Raw genomic sequence first — 24,442 nt, 5'->3', positions numbered from 1 at the left:
GGACATGCATTGAAAACTTTTTATATTGGATATTAGGGTATTTTCACACGACCTATTTTCAGGCGTAATTCGGGCGTTTTACACCTCGAATTACGCCTGAAAAGACGGCTCCATTACGCCTGCAAACATCTGCCCATTGCTTGCAATGGGTTTAACGCTGTTCTGTTCAGACGAGGTGTAATTTTACGCGTCGCTATCAAAAAACAGTGCGTAAAAAGACGCCCGTGTCAAAGAAGTGCATGTCACTTCTTTGGACCTTTTTGGAGCCGTTTTTCATTGACTCCATTGAAAAACAGCTCCAATTATGTCCGTAATGGACGCTGCCAAAAACGCGAGTACTTCGCCTGAAAACAGCTCCGTATTTTCAGACGTATTTTGCGTTTGCGTGTGAACATACCCTAAGGGTGAGAACACAAAGCACACCCATATGAGTGATGAGTGGCCGCACAATTTAGCTGGTAAAACTGATATTACCGGAAAAAAGTGTGCCCCTTTGCCACCACTTGCGTGGGTGATTCTGTGCCTAATAGCCCCCACACACAAAGAAATGTACTAAGCCCCATGTATTAGCAAATAATTGATGTGCATAGTTTTTAGAGTAAATAATTATAAAGCAACATTTTCATCATGAATTTATCAAAACATTTAATTACAATATCAGTTAGACATACATTTCACTCGTTTATTTTGTTATTTTCCCCATTCTCCTGCAATTTTAATTTATAAACTCATTTGGGAAATTGTTATATTACTAAAAAAGATTACTTTCCTCAAAAGTTTTGAGAAAGTGTTTTCACTTGAAAGAAACAAAAAAGAATTTGCACTATAATTTTAGAAAAAAAAACGATTGAAGATGATTATCGCAATAAAAATTTGTATCCCCTGTTGGGTTAATAATAACTTTCTTTTGTAAGTACCTGTTAAAAACGCCTGGGACCAGTGCTCGTTTTCACCCGCTTATCCTTTAAGCATTTAAAATGGTATCAAAGGCAAACTACATGTCACTCATCACTGATTTGCTACAGGCTAAAAATCAAAAGAGGCACAAATGATGCCACCTTAGGGTACCTGATGTCAGTCATATCTACAGACAGTTTCATTTAGTAAGAAGCAACGGATGTATGTCTGCAGTTTTCTCAAGCTGATACTCAAACATCTGAAAATGATTTTTTTATAGGCTTCGAATAGAAGCTAAACAACAACATAAAAAAAGGGACTTTTATATTTCAGGCTATGCATTACAAAAAAAACACATTAAGATGCAAAACACAAGTGGCTCTAGGAAAGTATTACTGAAGCTTAAAAGGGGTTATAGTGAAGAAACTTCTTCTATGCATACAGGATACATAGAAGCTGTATTGGAAAAACTAACATTTTTAAAACATGTTTTGAATCACATATAACATTGGTTTGATAAAAAGGAAAACAAAAAGTTTCAAAAGATGTACATAGCCTTAAAGTAAAGATCCTTTGGTCTCCTTATCCCTTCACCCCGAATTTATACACTGCAGTGGTACTAATTTAGGGGATTTGCAGTAAATTCATTTATAAAACTATACCCCTATTTCATGAAGGTACATATTTTTACAAATTTTTCAGATTTCCCGAAGAGTTTTTTTTATTTTTTACCTATGGGAATGTTAGAATGAAGCAGATATCTCTTTTTCAGAACTTATGTCTTGCTGCAGGGACAAAAAGCTAGCATACGAGGTTCATATATAGATACTTCCTGTCATTAGAGGAGGGAAAAAAATGTAACTGAGGCTCTGCGCACATTACGTTTTGGCCCTAGAGTGTGCATCAGTAAAGCTCCCGACATATACGCTAACGTGTCCGTAGGGATTCATTAACCTGAAGTGGTCAAAAGAGTGTCCTTTTGGCCTTCGTCGGACTGGTATACATCAGTTTGCCTTTTATTTTGGAGGACAGTAGAGCATAGAAGACTGTGGTTTGTCATCCAAAATGATACTGTAAAGAAACGCCTACCGCTCGGTATACTTTCTTTTAACATGGGAGTCTATGTGTGACGTATGCCACTGTATGGCACAGGCCGCAGATGTACCATTAACGTATACATCATGGTCTTTTCAATAGCCTTTCATGACTTACTGTATATGTTAAACTGACATCATTATAGACTATGGGCGATAAGTGCGTTAAACGGATGCCTAACAGTGCCATCCGTCACCCGTAGACTGTGCTGCCATCTGTTTAACTTATACGGCATGAACAGGATCTTGAGAGTTTATGACGTGTGCCTTTATCATATACCATTAAACTCTATGATGACAGATGCCACTGTTGAGGCATTTGTTGCCTACAATTGACGTATACGTCTTAAACGTAGACCCAAAACGTTATGTCCACAGATCCTAAATCAATCATTGCTGCCTGCTGTGACTAGGAAATATAATATATAAAGTTAAATATAAAATCCTGACAAAATTACCCACACCCTTTAATACATGCGTTATTATAGAAAACAAATAAACAGGAACCCTATAAATATATATATATAGCTAGATATATGTCTATATATATATATATATGCAGTGTGTATATATATATATATATATATATATATATATATATATATATAGATATATATATCTAGATATATATATATTCAAAATCGTTATAGAATGACACTGGGAATCGGCTGTAATAAGAAAACATTTTCATGGGGAACCAAATAAGTGTGAAATGAAATGGCAGTGGGTCAGCAGTAAATAGAAGCTGCGCATGCCTTTGCATAACATGAGCTTCCTCAGTAAATTCATTTTAATTTATTAGATAATACATGCCCATGGTTCTTTTTCTGACCATGGTACATTTTTATAGCTAGAAGGAGGGCATTTGATATATAACTAAATGGCATTATGCATACACAATTAACTGGATATTTTCTTTTCAGACAGTCAGTACTTTCTACCCTCGGACGTCACCGGTTTGTACAAATCTAAACAGAAAGACTGCTCTATTGCCGAATCCATTCCTTCCCTAATGACAACAGCGTTACTTTCAATACATAATCTAATATGGATGAACAAGAACTTCTTCCTGATCTGTCATGACCATCAAGTTATTTTTGGAGTGGATGTGAAATGGTAATATTTCAGGAAACAAAAGATATGGGAAAACAACATGAATGGTTACTTGAAAGAAAGAAACACTGCAGTACAGATGTAGAAGCCAACATGAGAACGGACGTTATGAGCGGAAACTTGAGTTTTTGGGAGAGCCTTGTGATAGGCCATCCTGTGTGCCCCAGCTGGAAGCAAGACGTTGAGGGATCCATATACCACCTGGCCAGTATTCTCTTTGTATTGGGCTGCATGGGAGGAAGTGGGTTTTCTGGCCTTTTATATGTCTACATTTTCTTTGCTATCAGTTTTCTCTGTACTTGTATTTGGGCCTGGCTGGATGTCTGTGCCGCTGATGTCTTTTCCTGGAACTTTATCCTCCTGGTGATATGTATTGTGCAGATTATTCACCTCGCCTATCAGCTGAGAAGTGTCACCTTTGATAAGGAATTCCAAGATGTCTATACCTCAGTCTTTCAACCACTGGGGATCTCACTGACTGTTTTTCGAAAGATCATCTCACACTGTAACGCAGAGGTGATAACTTTGGAAAGGGAACACTGCTATGCAATTCAAGGAAAAACACCCATTGATAAACTTTCTTTACTTGTGTCTGGAAGGTTGGTATTTTTTTCTATATATACATAGGTGTATATTTATTATTATTATTATTATTATTATTATTATTATTTACACATATAATTGATGTGCATGACTAAAATAATATGTGCTTTAAAATGTAATCTGCTATTGTAGCCTTTGAGTAATTTGCGAAAACAGCAAGATCTCGCGGCTCCGTCTAAAAGAGCGATGTCTCCAGCATTAATACCTCAGTAATCGATCAATAACTACTGTATTAATGTAGTAGAACGCACTCTGCTGTATTAACACTGTAGACAGCGCTCCTTTAGGCAGAGTCGCGAGATCTCGCGATGACCAGTGAAATCTCACGGTTTGATGCTACCGTGGGAGGATGTGGTAAGATGCTGGGCATGCCGAGATACCCCTACCAGGGACATTTGCATTTTGAGGGTGCCACGTATTCAAAGGTTTTTTTTTCTTAATTATTTAGAAAAATATGAATGGGGGGGCTTATCAGTTTTCAATTAAAACAAATAGTGTATTGCAGGTGATAGGTACTTTTTAAACTGCCCATACACATTAGATGAAAGACGGAAAGACGGAACTGGGGGCGGGTTTGTTGGGCAGATTGTGCATAAAGATCAGGTGTGTTGGTTTTCAAAATGTCCGATTGGAAGATATACAAGGCGCCTCCTCTTAGAATTGAAGGCAATGTAAACATCAGGTTGTTGTCACATTAGGGTTACTAGTGTTTGCACTATGTACATGGGAGATGGACAAACGACAGCAGCACAGTAGTCACGTCTTAGAAATGTACTGCTCGCAGCTGACTTTTTGTGTCGTTTTCTTTTGATGCATATGAAAGAAATATTGCCTGGCTAATAAAAAATATCAAACTGGCTCCTGGAGGGATCCAAGTAGCTCCTAAAGTCAATAGTAATTTGTCTTCCTCTATGTACAAGCTATTATGTAACAGAGGCCCAGTGTTCACAATAGAGATTTGTGAAGCCAGAAGTCCAATACAAAATGCACCAAAAATGACTACATGGTGTGCACCACATTTATTCTTTGAGTGAATGCACCCTATTAGTACTAGACCAGTATTACTTTATTAGATTATATGGTGGACTCCATCATGACAACTACAGGAACTATGTTCAGCAAGTAGCTGGATATAGGATTGTGTGTAGTAAGGCATTTTTATGGAGAGCTGGACTATATATGGTAGATATTACAGTTGTTATATTGATATGAGGTTGAATATTGTGCTTTACTGTTTGAAGAATATTGCAGCTAAATTCATAACTTACCTGAAAATGTGATCACCGAGATGAAATTGTTTATTATCTGTACATGTACAGGACCAAGTAGCTCAGTATGCTGTATTATCCAACATGATTGGTTACTCATGTGTTTCAGTCCCATTGAAATTTGTCGGATTTTCATAGATCTGTGTTTGTTTTTATTCATTTATTTTAACCCCTTAACGACATGTTACGTGCATGTACGTGGCAGCTGTAATGGGGAAGTATGGAGCGGGCTGATGTTTTCAGCTTGCTCCATACTTAGCAGTTTCCGGCTGTGCAATACAGCCGAAACCTAACTGCAACGGGCGGAATTAAAGATCACTTTGATTCTGCCCGTTTAACCCCTTCGATGCTGCGGCATCTATAACGTTACAATAAGGGGGCGGCCACTTCCGACGTCCCATCGACCCCCGCCCTAGTGACGTGATAGCGGTTTGCCGATGGTCGTCATGGCAGCATGGTTGTCATGGCAGCATGGGGGCCTAATGAAGACCCCCAGGTCTGCCATCTTTTGTACTCCTGTGAAGTCCTCCTTCCGGCAAGGCTTTATAGGAGACTGTTTGAAGCACGATATACTGCAATACATTAGTATTGCAGTATATCATGCAAGCGATTCAACAATCGCTAGTTCAAGTCCCGTAGGGTGACTAATAAAAAAAGTAAACCGTTAAATAATTATTTTTTTTGTTAAAAAAAACGTATTTTCCCATTTTTTCCCTACAGTAATGTTAAAAAGAAAAAAGCTAACATAATGGATATCACCGCGTCCGTAAAAGTCTGAACTATTACAATACAAAACAAACAACTGCAAAACACCCAAATTGCTATTTTTGGTCACCTTAGCTCCCCGACAAAAAATTTAATAAAAAGCGATCAAAAAGTCGCATGTACCCCAAAATGGTACCAATACTACAGCTTGCCCTGCAAATAATACGCCCTCAATTGACAGAAAAATAAAAAAAAGTTATGGCTCTCAGAATATTGCAACACAAAACTTTTTCTTTTAGCAAATAGTTTTTTTCATATATAAAAGTAGTAAAACATAAAAAAATATATAAATTTGGTATTGTCGTAATAGTTTCAACCAGTAGAATAAAGTGAACGTGTCATTTTTACCGCCTGATGGACGTCATAAAAATGAAACCAACAAAAAATGCTGTAAGCGCTGTTTTTTCCCCATTTTACCTCACAAATAATTGTTTTTCAGTTTCCCGGTACATTATATAGTACATTAAATGGTGACATAAAAACGACAACTTGTCCAGCAAAAAACAAGCCCTCATACGGTAATCTAAACAAAAAAATGAAAAGTTATGGTTTTTGGAAGGCGGGGAGGAAAAAACAAAAATTAAAAAATGAAAATTGGCCGTGTCCTTAAGGGGTTCAAATTGTATAGCAAACAGTTGGTGTGAATGAGGCGTTATATAATGGAGAATACTACTGGGCACAGTGGTTATTTTTAATGGATCATAATTACCAAATATTCCTTTTACTGTAATGTGCAATTATTTATTACGATGATCGAATTCCTTTTTTTATGCTATGACAGAAGCATGCCATATGTACATAAAATATGCACAATGTAACGGATCTTTAGAGGTTGTGCGACACTAAAAAAAGATGTTCCTGAAATTTACCATTTCTGCCTTCTCTGTCTTCAGATACATTACTCAATAATGGATGTGAATGTAATAGAGGAAGCTGCAATTCTCTAGTGTTCCTGATGGGCAGTCATATGAACCTGTTGCTTAGTCTCTTTTGAATCTAATTGATGCACTTACGCTAAACATAGCCTTGGAAACCCACTGACACAATATATGCCAAAACATGTGTCCTATATACAAAGATACAACACCTTATAGGCCCAAAGTAGGGGCTGCAACTGTAGGTTCTGATGACAACATGAATCACTCTGATTTCTATCATGTGCAGGTCATGGAGACCTTGCGTGGATTCAAAACCATCTACATCAATGTCTACACATACACCATTCAACATTAAAACCATTGACAGGTGAAGTGAATAATATTGATTATCTCGGTACAATGGCACATGTCAAGGGGTGGGATATATAAGGCAGCAAGTGAACAGTCAGTTTTTGAAGTTGATGTGTTAGGGCATGTTCACACGACAGCGTCCGTAACGGCTGAAATTACGGGGATGTTTCCGCCTGAAAACATTGCCGTAATTTCAGCCGTAACGGCATGTGCAGGCGCTTGAACGCCGCGTCAGTTACGGACGTAATTGGCGCTGCTATTCATTGGAGTCAATGAATAACGGCTCCAATTACGGCCAAAGAAGTGACAGGTCACTTCTTTGACGCGGGCGTCTATTTACGCGCCGTCATTTGACAGCGGCGCGTAAATATACGCCTCGTGTGAACAGACAAACGTCTGCCCATTGCTTTCGATGGGCAGATGTTTGTCAACGCTATTGAGGCGCTATTTTCGGACGTAATTCGGGGCAAAAACGCCCGAATTACATCCGTAATTAGTGCGTGTGAACATACCCTTAGAAGCAGAAATAATGGGCAAGTTTAAGGATCTGAGCGACTTTGACAAGGGTCAAATTATAGTGGCTGGATGACTGGGTCAGAGCATCTCCAAAACGGCAGGGTAGTTGGGTGGTCCAGTGGTTAGTACCTACCAAAAGTGGTCCAAGGAGGGAAAACAGGTAACCCGGTGACAGCGTTATGGACACTGAATGTGCGTGGGGAGCGAAGGCCATCCCGTCTCGGTCTTATCCTCCAGAAGAGCTACTGTAGAACAATTTGCTGAAAAAGTTAATGCTGGCTATGGTAGAAAAGTGGCAGAACCCAAAGTAAATTGCAGCTTTATGGCCGCAGACCAGTGAGGGTATCCATGTTTACCCCTGTCCTCCGCGGAAAACGAATACAATGGGCATGTGAGCATCCGAACTGGACCATTGAGCAATGGAAAAAGATGGCCTAGTTTGAAGAATCCCTTTTTCTTTTACTTTATGTGGACGGGCAGGTGCGTGTGTTGCTAACCTGGGGAAGAAATGGCACCAGAATGCACTATGAGAAGAAGGCAAGCTGGCGGAGGCAGTATGATGCTTTGGGCAAAGTTCTGCTGGGAAACCTTGGATCCTGACATTCATGTGGATGTTTCTTTGACATGTACCACCTGCCTAAACATTGTTGCAAACAAAGTACACCCCTTCATGTTAACGGTATTCCCTTATGGCAGTGGCTTCTTTTAGCAAGATAATGCGTCCTGCCACAAAAATTGTTCAGGAATGATTTAAGGAACATGACAAAGAGTTCAAGGTGTTGACTTGGTCTCCAAATTCCCCAGATCGATCATCTGCGTGATGTGCTGGAAATACAAATGTGCTCTATGGAGGCCCATCTCACAACTTACAGAACTTAAAGGACCTGCTGCTAACGTCTTGGTGCCAAATACCACAGGACACCTTCAGATGTCTTTTGGAGTCCATGTCTTGATTGGTTCAGAGATGTTCTGGCAGCAGGAGGGCACCTACACAATTATAAGCAGGTGGTTTTCATGTTATGGCTGAACGGTGTATTTGTGACTATTCAAGACAGGTAGGAAATAGATGTTGTTGTATTTGGTTTTTATTTTAATCTACAGAAGGTCTTCGTGACATCACTGCATCTGACAGAAATCTGAACTAGAAATGTCATCATTTTTTTTTAGGATCTGTATATGGAGACAACAGGGAACACACAAATCATATCAATATAGTCAATTGTAAAATAATTTAAAAAAAACTATAAAACCATAAAAAAATATACAATTCTGTCCATGGTCATGTGATGGAAACACAGGCGCTTGGCTCATGCAGTTACAGTATATGTATCAGAGCTGTGTCTTCAAGAGCCCAGCACCTGTGTCCATCACATGACCAGGACAGAATTGTATCCAATGTAAGTAATGTTCTTACAGAATAACAACAAACAAAGATCTTGAAAACTGTGAAAAATTAGTACAGAAAGTATATTGGAAAATTGTAAAACTTTTAATTATACAAAAAAATATAACATTAATTTGCTGAAACCGGACAACACCTTTGAATAACCTGTAGGTACTGACTATTGGCATTCTATTTGGTTTAGAGATATGTGAGTTATAAAAATAATTAAAGAGAATACTAAATCACTTACATTAACTGATGATATATGCAGCTCAAATTTATTAGATCATGTTCACACGGCATATTTTCAGCCATATTTCACAGCGTAAAGGGACGATTCACACGCGGCAGATTTTGGTGCAGAAATTTCTGCGACTGAATTTCAGTTTTGATTGCTCTCAATGGAACGTGCAGAAATCCATGCACCTGCTGCATAAACAACCACATTCTGATAAATGCAGGGGCGTAGCTAGGGGGGGGCAGGCGGGGCACGTGCCCCGGGCGCAGCTCAGAGGGGGGCGCCAGCGCCACCTCCTTCACTATAATTTTACCTGTGTCGCAAGGACACAGGCACAATTAGAAGCAATGAATGACCAGGCACGTTCCGTGCCCGGCCATTCAGCGCCTCTCCACGAATGAAGCGACTGGTACCTTTTGTACCAGTGAAGCTTCCGTCGATGAAAGGCGCTGACTGACTGGCAGGGAAAGTCATCCTGCCCAGCCAATCAGCGCCTTTCATAGATGCTGTGTTCAACCCCCTGGAGACCTGCGCAGAAGAGAGCAGGTCTTCATGGCTGCCGGACGGCGTGGGAGCGGGAATAAGGTGAGTTTGAATTGTAATAGAAGTGTGTGGCTGTATCTGCGGGGGGATGGACTATATCTACAGGGGGGGCTATATCTACAGGGGACTATATCTATAGGGGGTGGGCTATATACAGGGGGACTATATCTACAGGGGGGCTATATCTACAGGGGGTGGGCTATATACAGAGGGACTATATCTACAGGGGGGCTATATCTACAGGGGGTGGGCTATATACAGGTGGACTATATCTACAGGGGGTGGGCTATATACAGGTGCACTATATCTACAGGGGGTGGGCTATATTCAGGGGGACTATATCTACAGGGGGTGGGCTATATACAGGGGGACTATATCTACAGGGGGGCTATATCTACAGGGGGTGGGCTATATACAGGTGGACTATATCTACAGGGGGTGGGCTATATACAGGTGGACTATATCTACAGGGGGTGGGCTATATACAAGGGGACTATATCTACAGGGGGGCTATATCTACAGGGGGTGGGCTATATACAGGGGGACTATATCTACAGGGGGTGGGCTATATACAGGTGGACTATATCTACAGGGGGTGGGCTATATACAGGGGGACTATATCTACAGGGGGCTATATACTGGGGTGGGCTATCTACAGGGGGACCATATCTACAGGGGGTGGGCTATATACAGGTGGACTATATCTACAGGGGGTGGGCTATATACAGGGGGACTATATCTACAGGGGGCTATATACTGGGGTGGGCTATCTATGGAGCACCATATACAGGGGTGGGCTATAGCTACAGGGGGGCTATATAGTATATAGCCCCCTGTAGATATAGCCCAGCCCTATAGATATAGCCCACCCCTGTAGATATAGCCCACCCCTGTAGATATAGCCCACCCCTGTAGATATAACCCAGCCCTGTAGATATAGCCCAGCCCTGTAGATATAGCCCACCCCTGTAGATATAGCCCACCCCTGTAGATATAGCCCACCCCTGTAGATATAACCCAGCCCTGTAGATATAGCCCAGCCCTGTAGATATAGCCCAGCCCTATAGATATAGCCCACCCCTGTAGATATAGCCCACCCCTGTAGATGTAGCCCACCCCTGTAGATATAGCCCACCCCTGTAGATATGGTCCCCCTGTAGATATGGTCCCCCTGTAGATAGCCCACCCCTGTAGATAGCCCACCCCTGTAGATTTAGTCCCCCTGTAGATATAGTCCCCCTGTAGATATAGCCCACCCCTGTATATAGTATCCCACAAATAGCTCCCCCTATAGTGCTCCACAGAAAGCCCACCCCTGTATATAGCCCCCTTGTATATATAGTCCACCCCTGTATATAGTGCTCCACAGATAGCCCACCCTTGTATATAGTATATACAGGGGTGGGCTATCTGTGGAGCACTATATACAGGGGTGGACTATCTAGTGGAGCACTATATACAGGGGTGGACTATATGGCAGGCACTATCTACAGGGGACTCTATGGCAGGCACTATCTACAGGGGGCAAAGTGTGTGTGTGTAGGACACGGTGTATGGTGCTATTATAATTAGAGGTGCAGTGTATGGCGCTATTATATTTAGGGGAGTAGTGTGTGATAATTCACTGTATTTTAACGATATATATTGTGCTCCCACAAATATGAACATTTGAAAATTCACTGAAGTGATAAATGAGTAAAATGTATAATTTTTATTTCATAGCTATCTAAAAACAGGGGTACAATCACCACTGTGAAAAGCCCAACCGTGTATTTAAAAACGTATTAAACAGAATACTCCCAGTCCTAGTTCGTTTGCGAACCCTTAATGACTGGGTATGTAAACAGAGATATCAAAATATGGAATCAGCGTATAACATTGGTAAAGCAGTGGTTTGGACCCTCGTTCACATAGGAGCCTGCGTTAACCGCACCAGATTCTCCCAATGTACAGATGCACAACAATGCCACTGCCCCCTACGCAAAATTCCCTCACTTCACCCGACCCTACGCGTTTCTATACTTATCATCAGGGGTCTGTCAGTCTGGCCAGGATGCCAGCGATATATCTTCAGCAGCAGATATTCTACTGCACAACACGGAAGCATGCACGCATAGATGTCAGCGGCATGCTTCACTCTGGGACTCTGAGTCACTATGAACTGAATACTCCGCCCCCTGGCTCCGGCAGCATACATCAAACAGCCAATCACACTGGCCCAGCACATCCATGATGCTCAACCATGTGACTCCCGGCTGTCAACTGACATACCCGGAAGTAACAATGTAAACAACACAGAGCATGCGGACTCAATGGGAGGCTGTAGAATTATCTGTTTACTACACAAAGCCTCATGCTATTCAAGGATGGAGTATAACACTATAAGGTTGGATATATGTTGCGGATCAGCTCAGGGCCGCAATTGGACTACCACGATAGGAGCACCTACCCTGAAAATACATAATATATGGATAGAAGAACAACGTAATTGTAAACCTCACTTAAAAGTAGTATCCCACAAATAGCTCCCCCTATAGTGCTCCACAGAAAGCCCACCCCTGTATATAGCCCACTTGTACATATAGTCCACCCCTGTATATAGTGCTCCACAGATAGCCCACCCTTGTATATAGTATATACAGGGGTGGGCTATCTGTGGAGCACTATATACAGGGGTGGACTATCTAGTGGAGCACTATATACAGGGGTGGACTATATGGCAGGCACTATCTACAGGGGACTCTATGGCAGGCACTATCTACAGGGGACACAGTGTGTGTGTGTAGGACACGGTGTATGGTGCTATTATAATTAGAGGTGCAGTGTATGGCGCTATTATATTTAGGGGAGTAGTGTGTGGTATAATGATAACTTTATATTTATTTATAGGTGCAGAAATGTTGGAAAAGTGAGAAGCTGAAGACATGTGAGCGGCAAACTGCAGAAATGGTCTGTGACCGGGAGAAGCCACCATAGAGGTCTGGACCGGATGGAGAAAAATAACTAGAATCTGAGACGTCATCGGTGAGTCACTTGTAAATGTAAATGTTTATTCTGCCTCTAGTCAGCACTGTAGTCACTGTATGATCTGCAGCGAGATGATGGGTGATATGATTATGATAGGATTTATTTTTTGTGAAACGGCATCTCCCAGCATATCCTTATGATTGTTTGGGCCATGCTGGGAGCTGTAGTTTTACGCCGTACAAACCTATACGGCAGGGGTTGCACTAAATTGAGCTGTATTTGTGCTGGTGTATTATATATGTAGTGAGCTTGCTTCTGGGGCTGTATATATGTACTGAGCTTGGTTCTGGTGTTGTGTATAGAACCATATTGCTTGTAAAATGTACAAATGTTTTTATGCTCTCGTTACATAAAAATAAATGACACGTCGATTTGTAGAGAAAACAAACACGGCGAGGGGGAAGGAGATGTCGGGAAAGAGGTTGGGGGGGGGGGGGGCGCCAAACTGAAACATTGCCCCGGGTGCTGGAGAACCTAGCTACGCCTTTGGATAAATGAAACTGATTTTTAGTTGTAGAAATTTCTGCAACAAAATCTTCTGCATGTGACTGCACTGTTAAGCTCCGGAATACACTCAAAAATATGCCTGCACACAGCTTCCTATTAGTTTCAATGGGAAATATGCTGTGTAGATTATATGCTGCTGAATTAGGAAACGCCTCATTAAAAATACTCTTCCTTAAAAAGAATTGACATGTCACTCCGTGAAGCATTGTACAAGCTTATATTTTCCACTTCCTATTAACACTACAAAAACCACTTTGAAAATATGCCTCAAAATACACTTTAACTCCTTAATGACCGGGCATGTTTGTACCTTAATGACCAAGCCAGATTTGTCAAATCTGGTATGTCTGACTTTATCAGAGAATAACTCTGTGAAAGTTTTGAATATCCAAGTAATTCTGACATTGTTTTTTCGTCACATGTTGTACTTTATTTTAGTGGTAAAAGTAGACTGATACGATTTGCAGAAATGAATTAAAAAATAGAGAAATTGAAGAAATTTTGTAAAAATTATCATTTTTCCCTATTTTTAACTGCAATATGTCACATATGTACACACATACTGCACAATTTTTTTAATTAAATATATATTTCCATCTCTTTACTCTATTTTGTCAGCACTTTTGAAATTTTTTTTTATTTTTTCAGCAATTTGGAAGACTTACAAGTTTAGTAATCATTTTATACATTTTGAAGTACATTTTGTTTTCCTGCACCAAGCCAGGTTTTCAGAGGCTCATAGGTGTCAGAATGGTGGAAACCCCCACAAGTGACCCGATTTTGAAAACTACACCCCTTAAGGTATTTATTAAGGGGTGTTGTAAGTATTTTGACCCCACAGTTTTTTTGTAAGAATTCATGCAAAGCAGGCGTAAAAAAATATAATTTCACTTTTTTCATAAAAGTATCACTTTGAAGACCGATTTCTGTGTAAAGTGACCATGAGAATGAAGAAACACACCCCAAAATATATCACCCTGTTTCTCCTGTTTTCAAAAATGCCCCCATTGTGACCCTAATGCATTGCTTCGACACACGACAGGGCCCGAAAGGGAGGGAACACCCGGAGGCTTTCAGGACTCATATTTTGCTTGAAAATGTTTTAGGCCCTACTGTATATTTGGAGAGGTTTTGAGCTACTAGAGCGATAGAATCTCCCCATAAACGACCCCATTTAGAAAACTAGACCCTTTAAGGTATTTATCTAGGGGTGTAGTGCGTACTTTGACCCCACAGTTTTTTGCTAAATTTAATGCATAGCAGGTGAAAAAAAAACAAAAAACACTTTTTTCATAAAAGTATCACTTTGAAGACCGATTTCTGTGTAAAGCGACCATGAGAATGAAGAAACACACCCCAAAATATATCACCCTGTTTCTCCTGTTTTCAAAAATGCCCCCATTGTGACCCTAATGCATTGCTTCGACACACGACAGGGCCCGAAAGGGAGGGAACACCCGGAGGCTTTCAGGACTCATATTTTGCTTGAAAATGTTTTAGGCCCTACTGTATATTTGGAGAGGTTTTGAGCTACTAGAGCGATAGAATCTCCCCATAAACGACCCCATTTAGAAAACTAGACCCTTTAAGGTATTTATCTAGGGGTGTAGTGCGTACTTTGACCCCACAGTTTTTTGCTAAATTTAATGCATAGCAGGTGAAAAAAAAAACAAAAACACTTTTTTCATAAAAGTATCACTTTGAAGACCGATTTCTGTGTAAAGCGACCATGAGAATGAAGAAACACACCCCAAAATATATCACCCTGTTTCTCCTGTTTTCAAAAATGCCCCCATTGTGACCCTAATGTGTTGCTTGGACACACGACAGGGCCCGAAAGGGAGGGAACACCCGGAGGCTTTCAGGACTCATATTTTGCTTGAAAATGTTTTAGGCCCCACTGTACATTTGGAGAGGCTTTGAGCTGCCAGAACAATAGAATCGCCCCATAAACGACCCCATTTAGAAAACTAGACCCCATAACGTAATTATTTAGGTATATAGTAATTATTTTAACCCCACAGTTCTTTGCTAAATTTAATGCATATCAGGTGAAAAAAAAAAGAATTTTCACTTTTTTCATAAAAGTATTTGTTTGAAGACCGATTTCTTTGTAAAGCGAACATGAAAATGAAGAAACACACCCCAAAATCTATCACCCTCTTTCTCCTGTTTTCAAAAATACCCACATTGTGGCCCTAATGCATTGTTTGGACACACGGCAGGGCCCCAAAGGAAGGGAGCACCCGGAGGCTTTCAGGACTCATATTTTGCTTGAAAATGTTTTAGGCCCCACTGTACATTTGGAGAAGCTTTGAGCTGCCAGAACGATAGAAACTGCCCATAAACGACCCCATTTCGAAAAGTAGACCCCTTAAGGTATTTATCTAGGGGTATAGTTAGCATTTTGACCACACAGGTTTTTCGCTAAATATATTGGAATTAGTCTGTAAAAATTAAAATTTACTTTTTTTCTGAAACAACATAGAAATTTTTATTATTTACAAGGAATGACGAAGAAAATGCACCCCAACATTTGTAAAGCAATGTCTCCCGATTACGACAATACCCCATATGTGGTAATAAACTGCTGTTTGGACCCACAGCAGGGCTCAGAAGGGAAGGAGCGCCATTTGGATTTATGATTTTGCTGGAATGGTTTTCGGTGCCATGTCGCATTTGCAATTCACTGGAGGGACCAAAACAGTGGAAACTCCCCCAAAAGTGACCCCATTTTGGAAAAACCTTCAAGGAATTTTTTTAGGGGTATAGTGAGCATTTACACCCCACGGGTCTTTTGCAGAGTTTATTAGAATTAGGGCGCGAAAATGAATATCAAAATTTTTTCCACTAAAATGTTGCATTTTCTCATTTTCACAAGGGATAAAGAGGAAAAAAACAACCATTTTTTATAAAGCAATTTCTCCCGAGTACGGAAATACCGCACATGTGGTCATACGTTTTTTCATTAGAAATGAATTAACCCTTTCAGGACTGATCCATTTTTTGCTTTCATATTTTAGATTTTCACTCCCCGCTTTCCAAAAGCCATAACTTTTTTATTTTTCCATCAATAGAGTGGTGTGGGGCTTATTTCTTGCGGGAGGAGCTGCAGTTTTTATTGGTACCATTTTGGGGTACATGCGATTTATTTATTTTTATCACTTTTTGTTCCATTTTTTTGCAATCCTGAGCAAAAAACAGGAATTCTGACACTGTTTTTTAGGTTTTCTTTTTGCGGCGCTCACCGTACGCTATAAATGACATTTTTACTTTATTCTGCGGGTTGGTACGATTACGGCGATACCATATATTTATAGGTTTGGTCCTTTTTTTTAGCGTTTGCACAATAAAATTACTTATTTATAAACAAAAAAAATTCTGTGTCACCATATTCTGAGAGCCATAATTTTTTTATTTTTTAGTCAAAAAAGCTGTGTAAGGGCTTGTTTTTTGCGGGACAGATAGAAGTTTTTATTGGTACTATTTTTGGGAACATGCGACTTTTTGATCACTTTTTATTCTTTATTTAGGGAGCGGTGGTGACCAAAAAAATTGTGATACTGTCGTCGTTTTTTATTGATTTTTTTGGGGGTGTTCATCGTGCGGGGAAAATAACATTATAGTTTTATAGTTGGGGTCGTTACGAACGCGGTGATACCAGATATGTGTACTTTTTTAACGTGTTCATTTTTTTTCTATAATAAAAGTTTTATTATAGGAAAAAAAGCAGTTCATGTTTATATCACTTCTAACTTTTATTTTTACACTTTTTTTAAAACATTTTTATTACTTTTTTAACTTGTCCCACTAGGGGACACTTAGTCTTGCAGCTTTGATCGCTGCTAGAGTACATTACACTACACACGTAGTGTGATGTACTCTAACTGTCATTGTGACGTGACTGTCACACTGACAGGAAGCAGAGGAGGAACGGCCGGAGGCTGTTCCTCCGAGGCTTCCGTACATGGCAACCCGGAGGTCATTATGTGACCTCCGATTGCCGTGACAAGCATCGGTAGCCCCCACGATCACTTCTTGGGGGCTGCCGATGTGCTTCAAACCACTTAAATGCGGCGACGGCAATCCGTCGCCGCACTTAAGGGGTTAACTGCCGAAAGCAGCGGCGATGGTCCGCTGTCCGGCGAGACTGATGTCTCAGCTGTCTAGGACAGCTGTCAGCGCGGGTCTGTCACGCTGTGTTTACACAGAGTGACAGTTTGAAATGCGGACGAAAATGCACGTCCTGGTGCGGGAACTAGCAGCCGACCAGGACGTGCATTTTCGTCCTTGGTCGTGAAAGGGTTAAAAACGCTTGTAAAAAACAAAAACAAATCAGCTCCAAAAACGCCTGGATTTCACTTGAAATCAGCCTCGTATTTTTCAGCCTGAACATACTCTATGCTGAGGGAATATAACCTAAAGTTGCTACAAATCAAAACACTTGTGAAATGAGGAGACCCTGTAAAGGATCTGCCAGGCACAGCTTCGGGGTTCACTTCCATAGGTAATCAGTCTTCACCTGAGTCTATCTCTCTGAGACTGACTCCAGCTTCCACCAGTCAGGCTGGCCGGCTTAGGAGTGGGAGAGCCTATCGCAGCCTGGCCAGACTCAGCTAGCTCCCGCCCTCTGTCTATTTATACCTGCCTTTCCTGTTCCTCCTTGCTTGTGATTCTTCCCGTGTGGTTTCCTGGCCCAGCTACAGCTTCTGACTATTTGATTCTGCTCCATACTGACCCTGGCTTACTGACTACTCTTCTGCTCTGCGTTTGGTACCTCGTGCACTCCTGGTTTGACTTGGCTCGTTCTCCACTCTTGTTGCTCACGGTGTTGCCGTGGGCCACTGCCCCATTTCCCTTAGCTTTGTGTACCCTTGTCTGTTTGTCTCGTGCACTTACTGAGCGTAGGGACCGCCGCCCTGTTGTACCCCGTCGCCTAGGGCGGGTCGTTGCAAGTAGGCAGGGACAGAGTGGCGGGTAGATTAGGGCTCACTTGTCCGTTTCCCTACCCCTATCATTACATAATCACAAGCCCATATACCTAGTCTACCCTGGTTCCTGACACTACTATGGACACCCTTGAGACCCTGGCCCAGCAAATGCAGGGTCTCTCCCTACAGGTCCAGACCCTGGCTCAGAGGGTCAACCAGCCTGACGCTACCATGGTAGTCCCCCTCACCTCACCTCTTGAACCCCACCTCAAGTTGCCTGACCGGTTCTCAGGGGACCGGAGGACTTTTCTCTCCTTTCGGGAGAGTTGTAGGCTCTACTTTCGTTTAAAGCCTCACTCCTCAGGTTCTGAGAGCCAGCGGGTGGGTATTATTATGTCCCGGCTCCAGGAAGGGCCCCAAGAGTGGGCCTTCTCCTTGGCTCCTGACGCCCCTGAACTTTCCTCCATTGATCGTTTCTTTTCTGCTCTCGGACTCATTTATGACGAGACTGACAGGACTGCCTTTCCTGAGAGTCAGCTGGTGACCTTACGTCAGGGTAAGAGACCTGTTGAGGAGTATTGTTCTGACTTTAGGAAGTGGTGCGTAGCTTCTCGGTGGAATGACCCTGCCTTAAGGTGCCAGTTTAGGTTGGGTCTGTCGAACGCCCTGAAAGACCTGCTAGTTAGCTATCCCTCTTCTGACTCCCTAGACCAGGCTATGGCTTTAGCGGTACGACTTGACCGACGTCTCAGGGAACGACAACTTGAACGTTTTTGTGTTTTCCCCTCTGACTCCCCCATGATGCCTCCCGAGGTCCCGTTGCTTCGCTCTTCCACGGAAGACTCGGAGGTACCCATGCAACTCGGGGCCTCCGTGTCCCCCCGACAACGTAGAGAGTTCCGCAGGAAGAATGGTCTCTGCTTCTATTGTGGGGATGACAAGCATCAAGTGAACACCTGCCCTAGGCGTACTAATAAAGCAGCCGGAAAACTTCCGCGCCTAAGTGATCATCGGGGAGGTCACTTGGGCGCACAGGTATTTCCCGTAAATATGAAACGTAATAAAATCTTGCTTCCCTTTCAGGTCTCTTTTGGGGGTAGGTCTGCTACCGGCAGTGCCTTCGTGGATTCAGGGTCTTCTACTAATATCATGTCTGTGGAATTTGCCATGTCTCTAGCTATGCCTTTAATTGATTTGCCTAAACCTGTCCCGGTAGTGGGTATCGACTCCACTCCTCTTGCTAATGGTTATTTTACACAGCATACCCCTGTTTTTGAACTCCTTGTTGGCTCCATGCATTTGGAGCAGTGCTCTGTACTGTTGATGCAGGGATTATCGTCCGATTTGGTTTTAGGCCTTCCCTGGTTGCAGTTGCATATTCCCACGTTTGACTGGAATACTGGGGAGCTTACCAAATGGGGTAATGAATGCTTGACGTCATGTTTTTCTGTTAATTCTATTTCTCCCCCTGAGGTGAACACGCTACCTGAGTTTGTTCAGGACTTTGCTGATGTTTTCTCTAAGGAGGCCTCCGAAGTGTTACCTCCTCATAGAGAATACGATTGCGCTATCGAATTGGTACCAGGAGCTAAGCTCCCTAAGGGTAGGATATTTAATCTTTCTTGTCCCGAACGTGAAGCCATGAGAGAGTATATCCAGGGATGCCTGGCCAAGGGTTACATTCGCCCCTCTACTTCTCCGGTAGGTGCTGGCTTCTTCTTCGTAGGGAAGAAGGATGGTGGTCTTAGGCCATGCATTGACCACCGTAACTTGAATAAGGTCACTGTAAGGAACCAGTATCCCCTTCCTTTGATTCCTGATCTCTTTAATCAGGTTCAGGGGGCCCAATGGTTCTCTAAGTTTGATCTACGGGGGGCGTATAACCTTATCCGCATCAAAGAGGGGGATGAGTGGAAGACTGCGTTTAACACGCCCGAAGGTCATTTCGAATACCTCGTCATGCCCTTTGGGTTGTGTAATGCTCCTGCGGTCTTCCAGAATTTCATAAATTTGATTTTAAGAGATTACCTGGGGGTATTTCTTGTAGTGTACCTTGATGACATACTGGTGTTTTCCAAGGACTGGTCCTCCCACATTGAGCATGTCAGGAAGGTGCTCCAGGTCCTTCGGGAAAACAAACTGTTTGCGAAAACCGAAAAATGTGTGTTTGGGGTACAGGAGATACCATTTTTGGGTCAAATCCTCACTCCTCATGAATTCCGCATGGACCCCGCCAAGGTCCAGGCTGTGGCGGAATGGGTCCAACCTGGCCCCCTGAAGGCGTTACAGTGTTTCTTGGGGTTCGCTAATTATTACAGGAGATGTATTGCTAACTTCTCGGTCATCGCTAAGCCTCTTACGGACCTCACTCGCAAAGGTGCTGATCTCCTCCACTGGCCCCCTGAGGCTGTCCAGGCTTTTGAGGTCCTTAAGAAGTGCTTTATCTCGGCCCCGGTGCTGGTTCAGCCCAACCAAATGGAGCCATTTATCGTGGAAGTTGACGCATCCGAGGTGGGAGTGGGGGCTGTCTTGTCCCAGGGTACCAGGTCCCTCACCCATCTCCGTCCCTGTGCCTACTTCTCCAGGAAGTTTTCGCCCACTGAGAGTAACTATGATATTGGCAACCGCGAACTCTTAGCCATTAAATGGGCATTTGAAGAGTGGCGCCACTTACTGGAGGGGGCTAGGCACCAGGTAACGGTCCTTACCGATCACAAGAATCTGGTTTTCCTAGAATCTGCCCGGAGGCTAAACCCGAGACAGGCTCGATGGGCGCTATTTTTTACCAGATTCAACTTTTTGGTTACCTATAGGGCTGGTTCTAAAAATATTAAGGCCGATGCGCTGTCGCATAGCTTCATGGCCAGCCCTCCTTCGGAGGAAGATCCTGCTTGTATTTTGCCTCCTGGTATAATCATTTCTTCTATTGATTCTGATTTAGTCTCTGAAATTGCGGCTGATCAAGGTTCAGCTCCCGGGAACCTTCCTGAGGACAAGCTGTTTGTTCCCCTGCAATACCGGCTAAGTGTACTTAGGGAAAATCATGACTCCGCACTATCTGGTCATACAGGCGTCCTGGGTACCAAACACCTCATTGCCAGAAACTATTGGTGGCCTGGGTTGCCTAAAGACGTTAAGGCCTACGTCGCCGCTTGTGAGGTTTGTGCTAGGTCCAAGACTCCCAGGTCCCGACCAGCGGGCTTACTACGTTCTTTGCCCATTCCCCAGAGACCTTGGACCCATATCTCCATGGATTTTATCACCGATTTGCCTCCATCTCAAGGCAAGTCGGTGGTGTGGGTGGTAGTAGACCGCTTCAGTAAGATGTGCCACTTTGTGCCCCTCAAGAAACTACCTAATGCCAAGACGTTGGCTACCTTGTTTGTCAAACACGTCCTGCGTCTCCATGGGGTCCCTGTCAATATTGTTTCTGACAGAGGGGTACAATTTGTTTCATTGTTTTGGAGAGCCTTCTGTAAAAAGTTGGAGATTGATCTGTCCTTCTCCTCTGCCTTCCATCCTGAAACTAATGGTCAAACTGAGAGGACTAATCAATCTCTAGAACAATATTTAAGGTGATTTATCTCTGACTGTCAATATGATTGGGTCTCATTCATTCCCCTCGCCGAATTTTCCCTTAATAACCGGGTCAGTAACTCGTCAGGGGTCTCCCCCTTTTTCTGTAATTTTGGGTTTAATCCACGGTTCTCCTCCGTCTCACCTGGTGGTAGTTCCAACAATCCCGAGGTAGAGGTCGTTCATCGGGAACTGTGCACAGTCTGGGCCCAGGTTCAGAAGAACCTAGAGGCGTCCCAGAGCGTACAAAAAACTCAGGCTGATAGAAGACGTTATGCTAACCCCTTGTTTATGGTCGGGGATCTGGTGTGGTTATCGTCTAGGAACTTGCGCCTTAAGGTCCCGTCCAAGAAGTTTGCTCCCCGGTTTATTGGGCCGTATAAGGTCATTGAAGTCCTCAATCCTGTCTCCTTCCGACTGGAGTTGCCCCCATCTTTTCGAATACACGACGTGTTTCATGCCTCCCTCCTTAAACGCTTCTCCCCGTCCTTGGCTCCCTCGAGGAAACCTCCTGTTCCCGTTCTCACCCCTGAGGGGGTGGAATTCGAGGTGGCCAAGATTGTGGACAGCAAGATGGTCCAAGGCTCCCTCCAGTACCTGGTCCATTGGAGGGGATACGGGCCTGAGGAGAGGACTTGGGTACCCGCCCGGGATGTTCACGCTGGGGTATTGGTCAGGAGGTTCCACCTTCGTTTCCCCAATAAACCAGGTCCACTTAGAAAGGGTCCGGTGGCCCCTCATAAAAGGGGGGGTACTGTAAAGGATCTGCCAGGCACAGCTTCGGGGTTAACTTCCATAGGTAATCAGTCTTCACCTGAGTCTATCTCTCTGAGACTGACTCCAGCTTCCACCACTCAGGCTGGCAGGCTTAGGAGTTGGAGAGCCTATCGCAGCCTAGCCAGACTCAGCTAGCTCCCACCCTCTGTCTATTTATACCTGCCTTTCCTGTTCCTCCTTGCTTGTGATTCTTCCCGTGTGGTTTGCTGGCCCAGCTACAGCTTCTGACTATTTGATCCTGCTCCATACTGACCCTGGCTTACTGACTACTCTTCTGCTCTGTGTTTGGTACCTCGTGCACTCCTGGTTTGACTCGGCTCGTTCTCCACTCTTGTTGCTCACGGTGTTGCCGTGGGCAACTGCCCCATTTCCCTTAGCTTTGTGTACCCTTGTCTGTTTGTCTCGTGCACTTACTGAGCGTAGGGACCGCCGCCCAGTTGTACCCTGTCGCCTAGGGCCGGTCGTTGCAAGTTGGCAGGGACAGACTGGCGGGTAGATTAGGGCTCACTTGTCCGTTTCCCTACCCCTATCATTACAGACCCTGTGCCAAAATTCTTAATGCATATTATAAGCTCTAACAGATTTTAGAAGAATAAAATGCTACCATTATATATATATATATATATATATATATACATATATATATATATATATACATATATAAAACAAAATCTGGTTTGGAAAGAGATTTCCTCAGAATCATAAATTAGGACCTATCCACAGAATAGGTGATCATTTTCTAATCTAATGGGGCTCCACTATTGGGATCCCCACCGATTGTCCACGGTGAGGAGGAGCTTGAATGGAGTTGCGGTCCAGTATCCCCCCCACCACTCCATTCACTGTTTATGAGCATGGCAGAGCTATATTCAGCTGTTTCATTCCCATAGACATTGTTCAGAGTGGCAGGGGTCCTAGCCGTGGTGCCCCAGTGATCAGAAAATAATCACTATCCTGTGGATAGGTGATAATTTATGATTCTGGGAAAACCCCTTTTAGGTTCACCTTCTGAGAACAAGGGTTGCCAACATCCATTTTTTTTTTTTCTGGACAAGTTAGCTAAAAATCACACAGACAAAATTTTGACAAAGTCAAAATTGAACCATAAATCTACCTATTGACCTATCTGTCTGTCTGTTGGTCTGTCTATATGTGGATACTAATATGAATAGATAAGCAGTATTACTTTGAACTGTAAAATGGTAATAATTACACATAGAAAGTCACAGTAAAAAGCTCTTGTTTTACACAAAATTTTCAACATTTTCGTAAACTTTAGAAAAAATATATTGGAAAAAAGAGGCTACATATTTGTCTATGTCACACTGCTGATTTCCATGATAATTGTTTTTTTTTTTATATGCCACGTGTGTTTTTTGGCATAAATTATTTTTACATAAGAAAACGTGTGCTAAAAAGTCACACTTTGAAATTAGCCCATAGACAACAGACATATATATTTTATTTTCCAAAAAGCACAGAGAAAAACTTGTGTTAATGAGATGTTTGTATACATAAAAATAGGTGGAGAATAATAATACTAATAATTTCTTTAACCCCCTTAACCCCTTTAGGACGCAGCCTGTTTTGGCCTTGTGGACACAGATAATTTTTTAAAATCTGACATGTATCACTTTATGTGGTAATAACTCCGGCATGCTTTTGCCTATCCAAGCAATTCTGAGATTGTTTTCTCGTGACATATTGTACTTTATGTTAGTGAAAAAATTTGGTCGATAAATTCAATATTTATTTGTGAAAAACGTCTAAATTTAAATGTATTTGCTTGTAAAACAGATAGTAATACCACATAAAATAGTTTAACATCCCCCATATGTCTACTTTATATTTTCATAATTTTTTTTCACGTCCTTTTATTTTTGTAAGACGTTACAAGGCTTAGAACTTTAGCAGCAATTTCTCATATTTTCAAGAAAATTTCAATAGGCCATTTTTTCAGGGACCAGTTCAGTT

General features: G+C 42.5%; 1 protein-coding gene across 1 annotated transcript in view; it reads left to right on the top strand.

The window, feature by feature from the left end:
* Nucleotides 1-24,442, top strand: part of POPDC3 (popeye domain cAMP effector 3) — a 127,845-nt gene that overhangs the window by 68,622 nt on the left and 34,781 nt on the right. Inside the window, exon 2 of the mRNA XM_075862220.1 lies at nucleotides 2,915-3,703. Coding sequence (XP_075718335.1) covers nucleotides 3,105-3,703 — 599 coding nt within the window. The 5' untranslated portion in view covers nucleotides 2,915-3,104. The remainder of the gene's footprint in view (nucleotides 1-2,914; nucleotides 3,704-24,442) is intronic.

This window comes from Rhinoderma darwinii, chromosome 4 (genome assembly GCF_050947455.1).
Source record: "Rhinoderma darwinii isolate aRhiDar2 chromosome 4, aRhiDar2.hap1, whole genome shotgun sequence".
Classification (NCBI taxonomy): Eukaryota; Metazoa; Chordata; class Amphibia; order Anura; family Rhinodermatidae; genus Rhinoderma; species Rhinoderma darwinii.
This window is presented reverse-complemented; position numbering and strand designations above follow the sequence as displayed.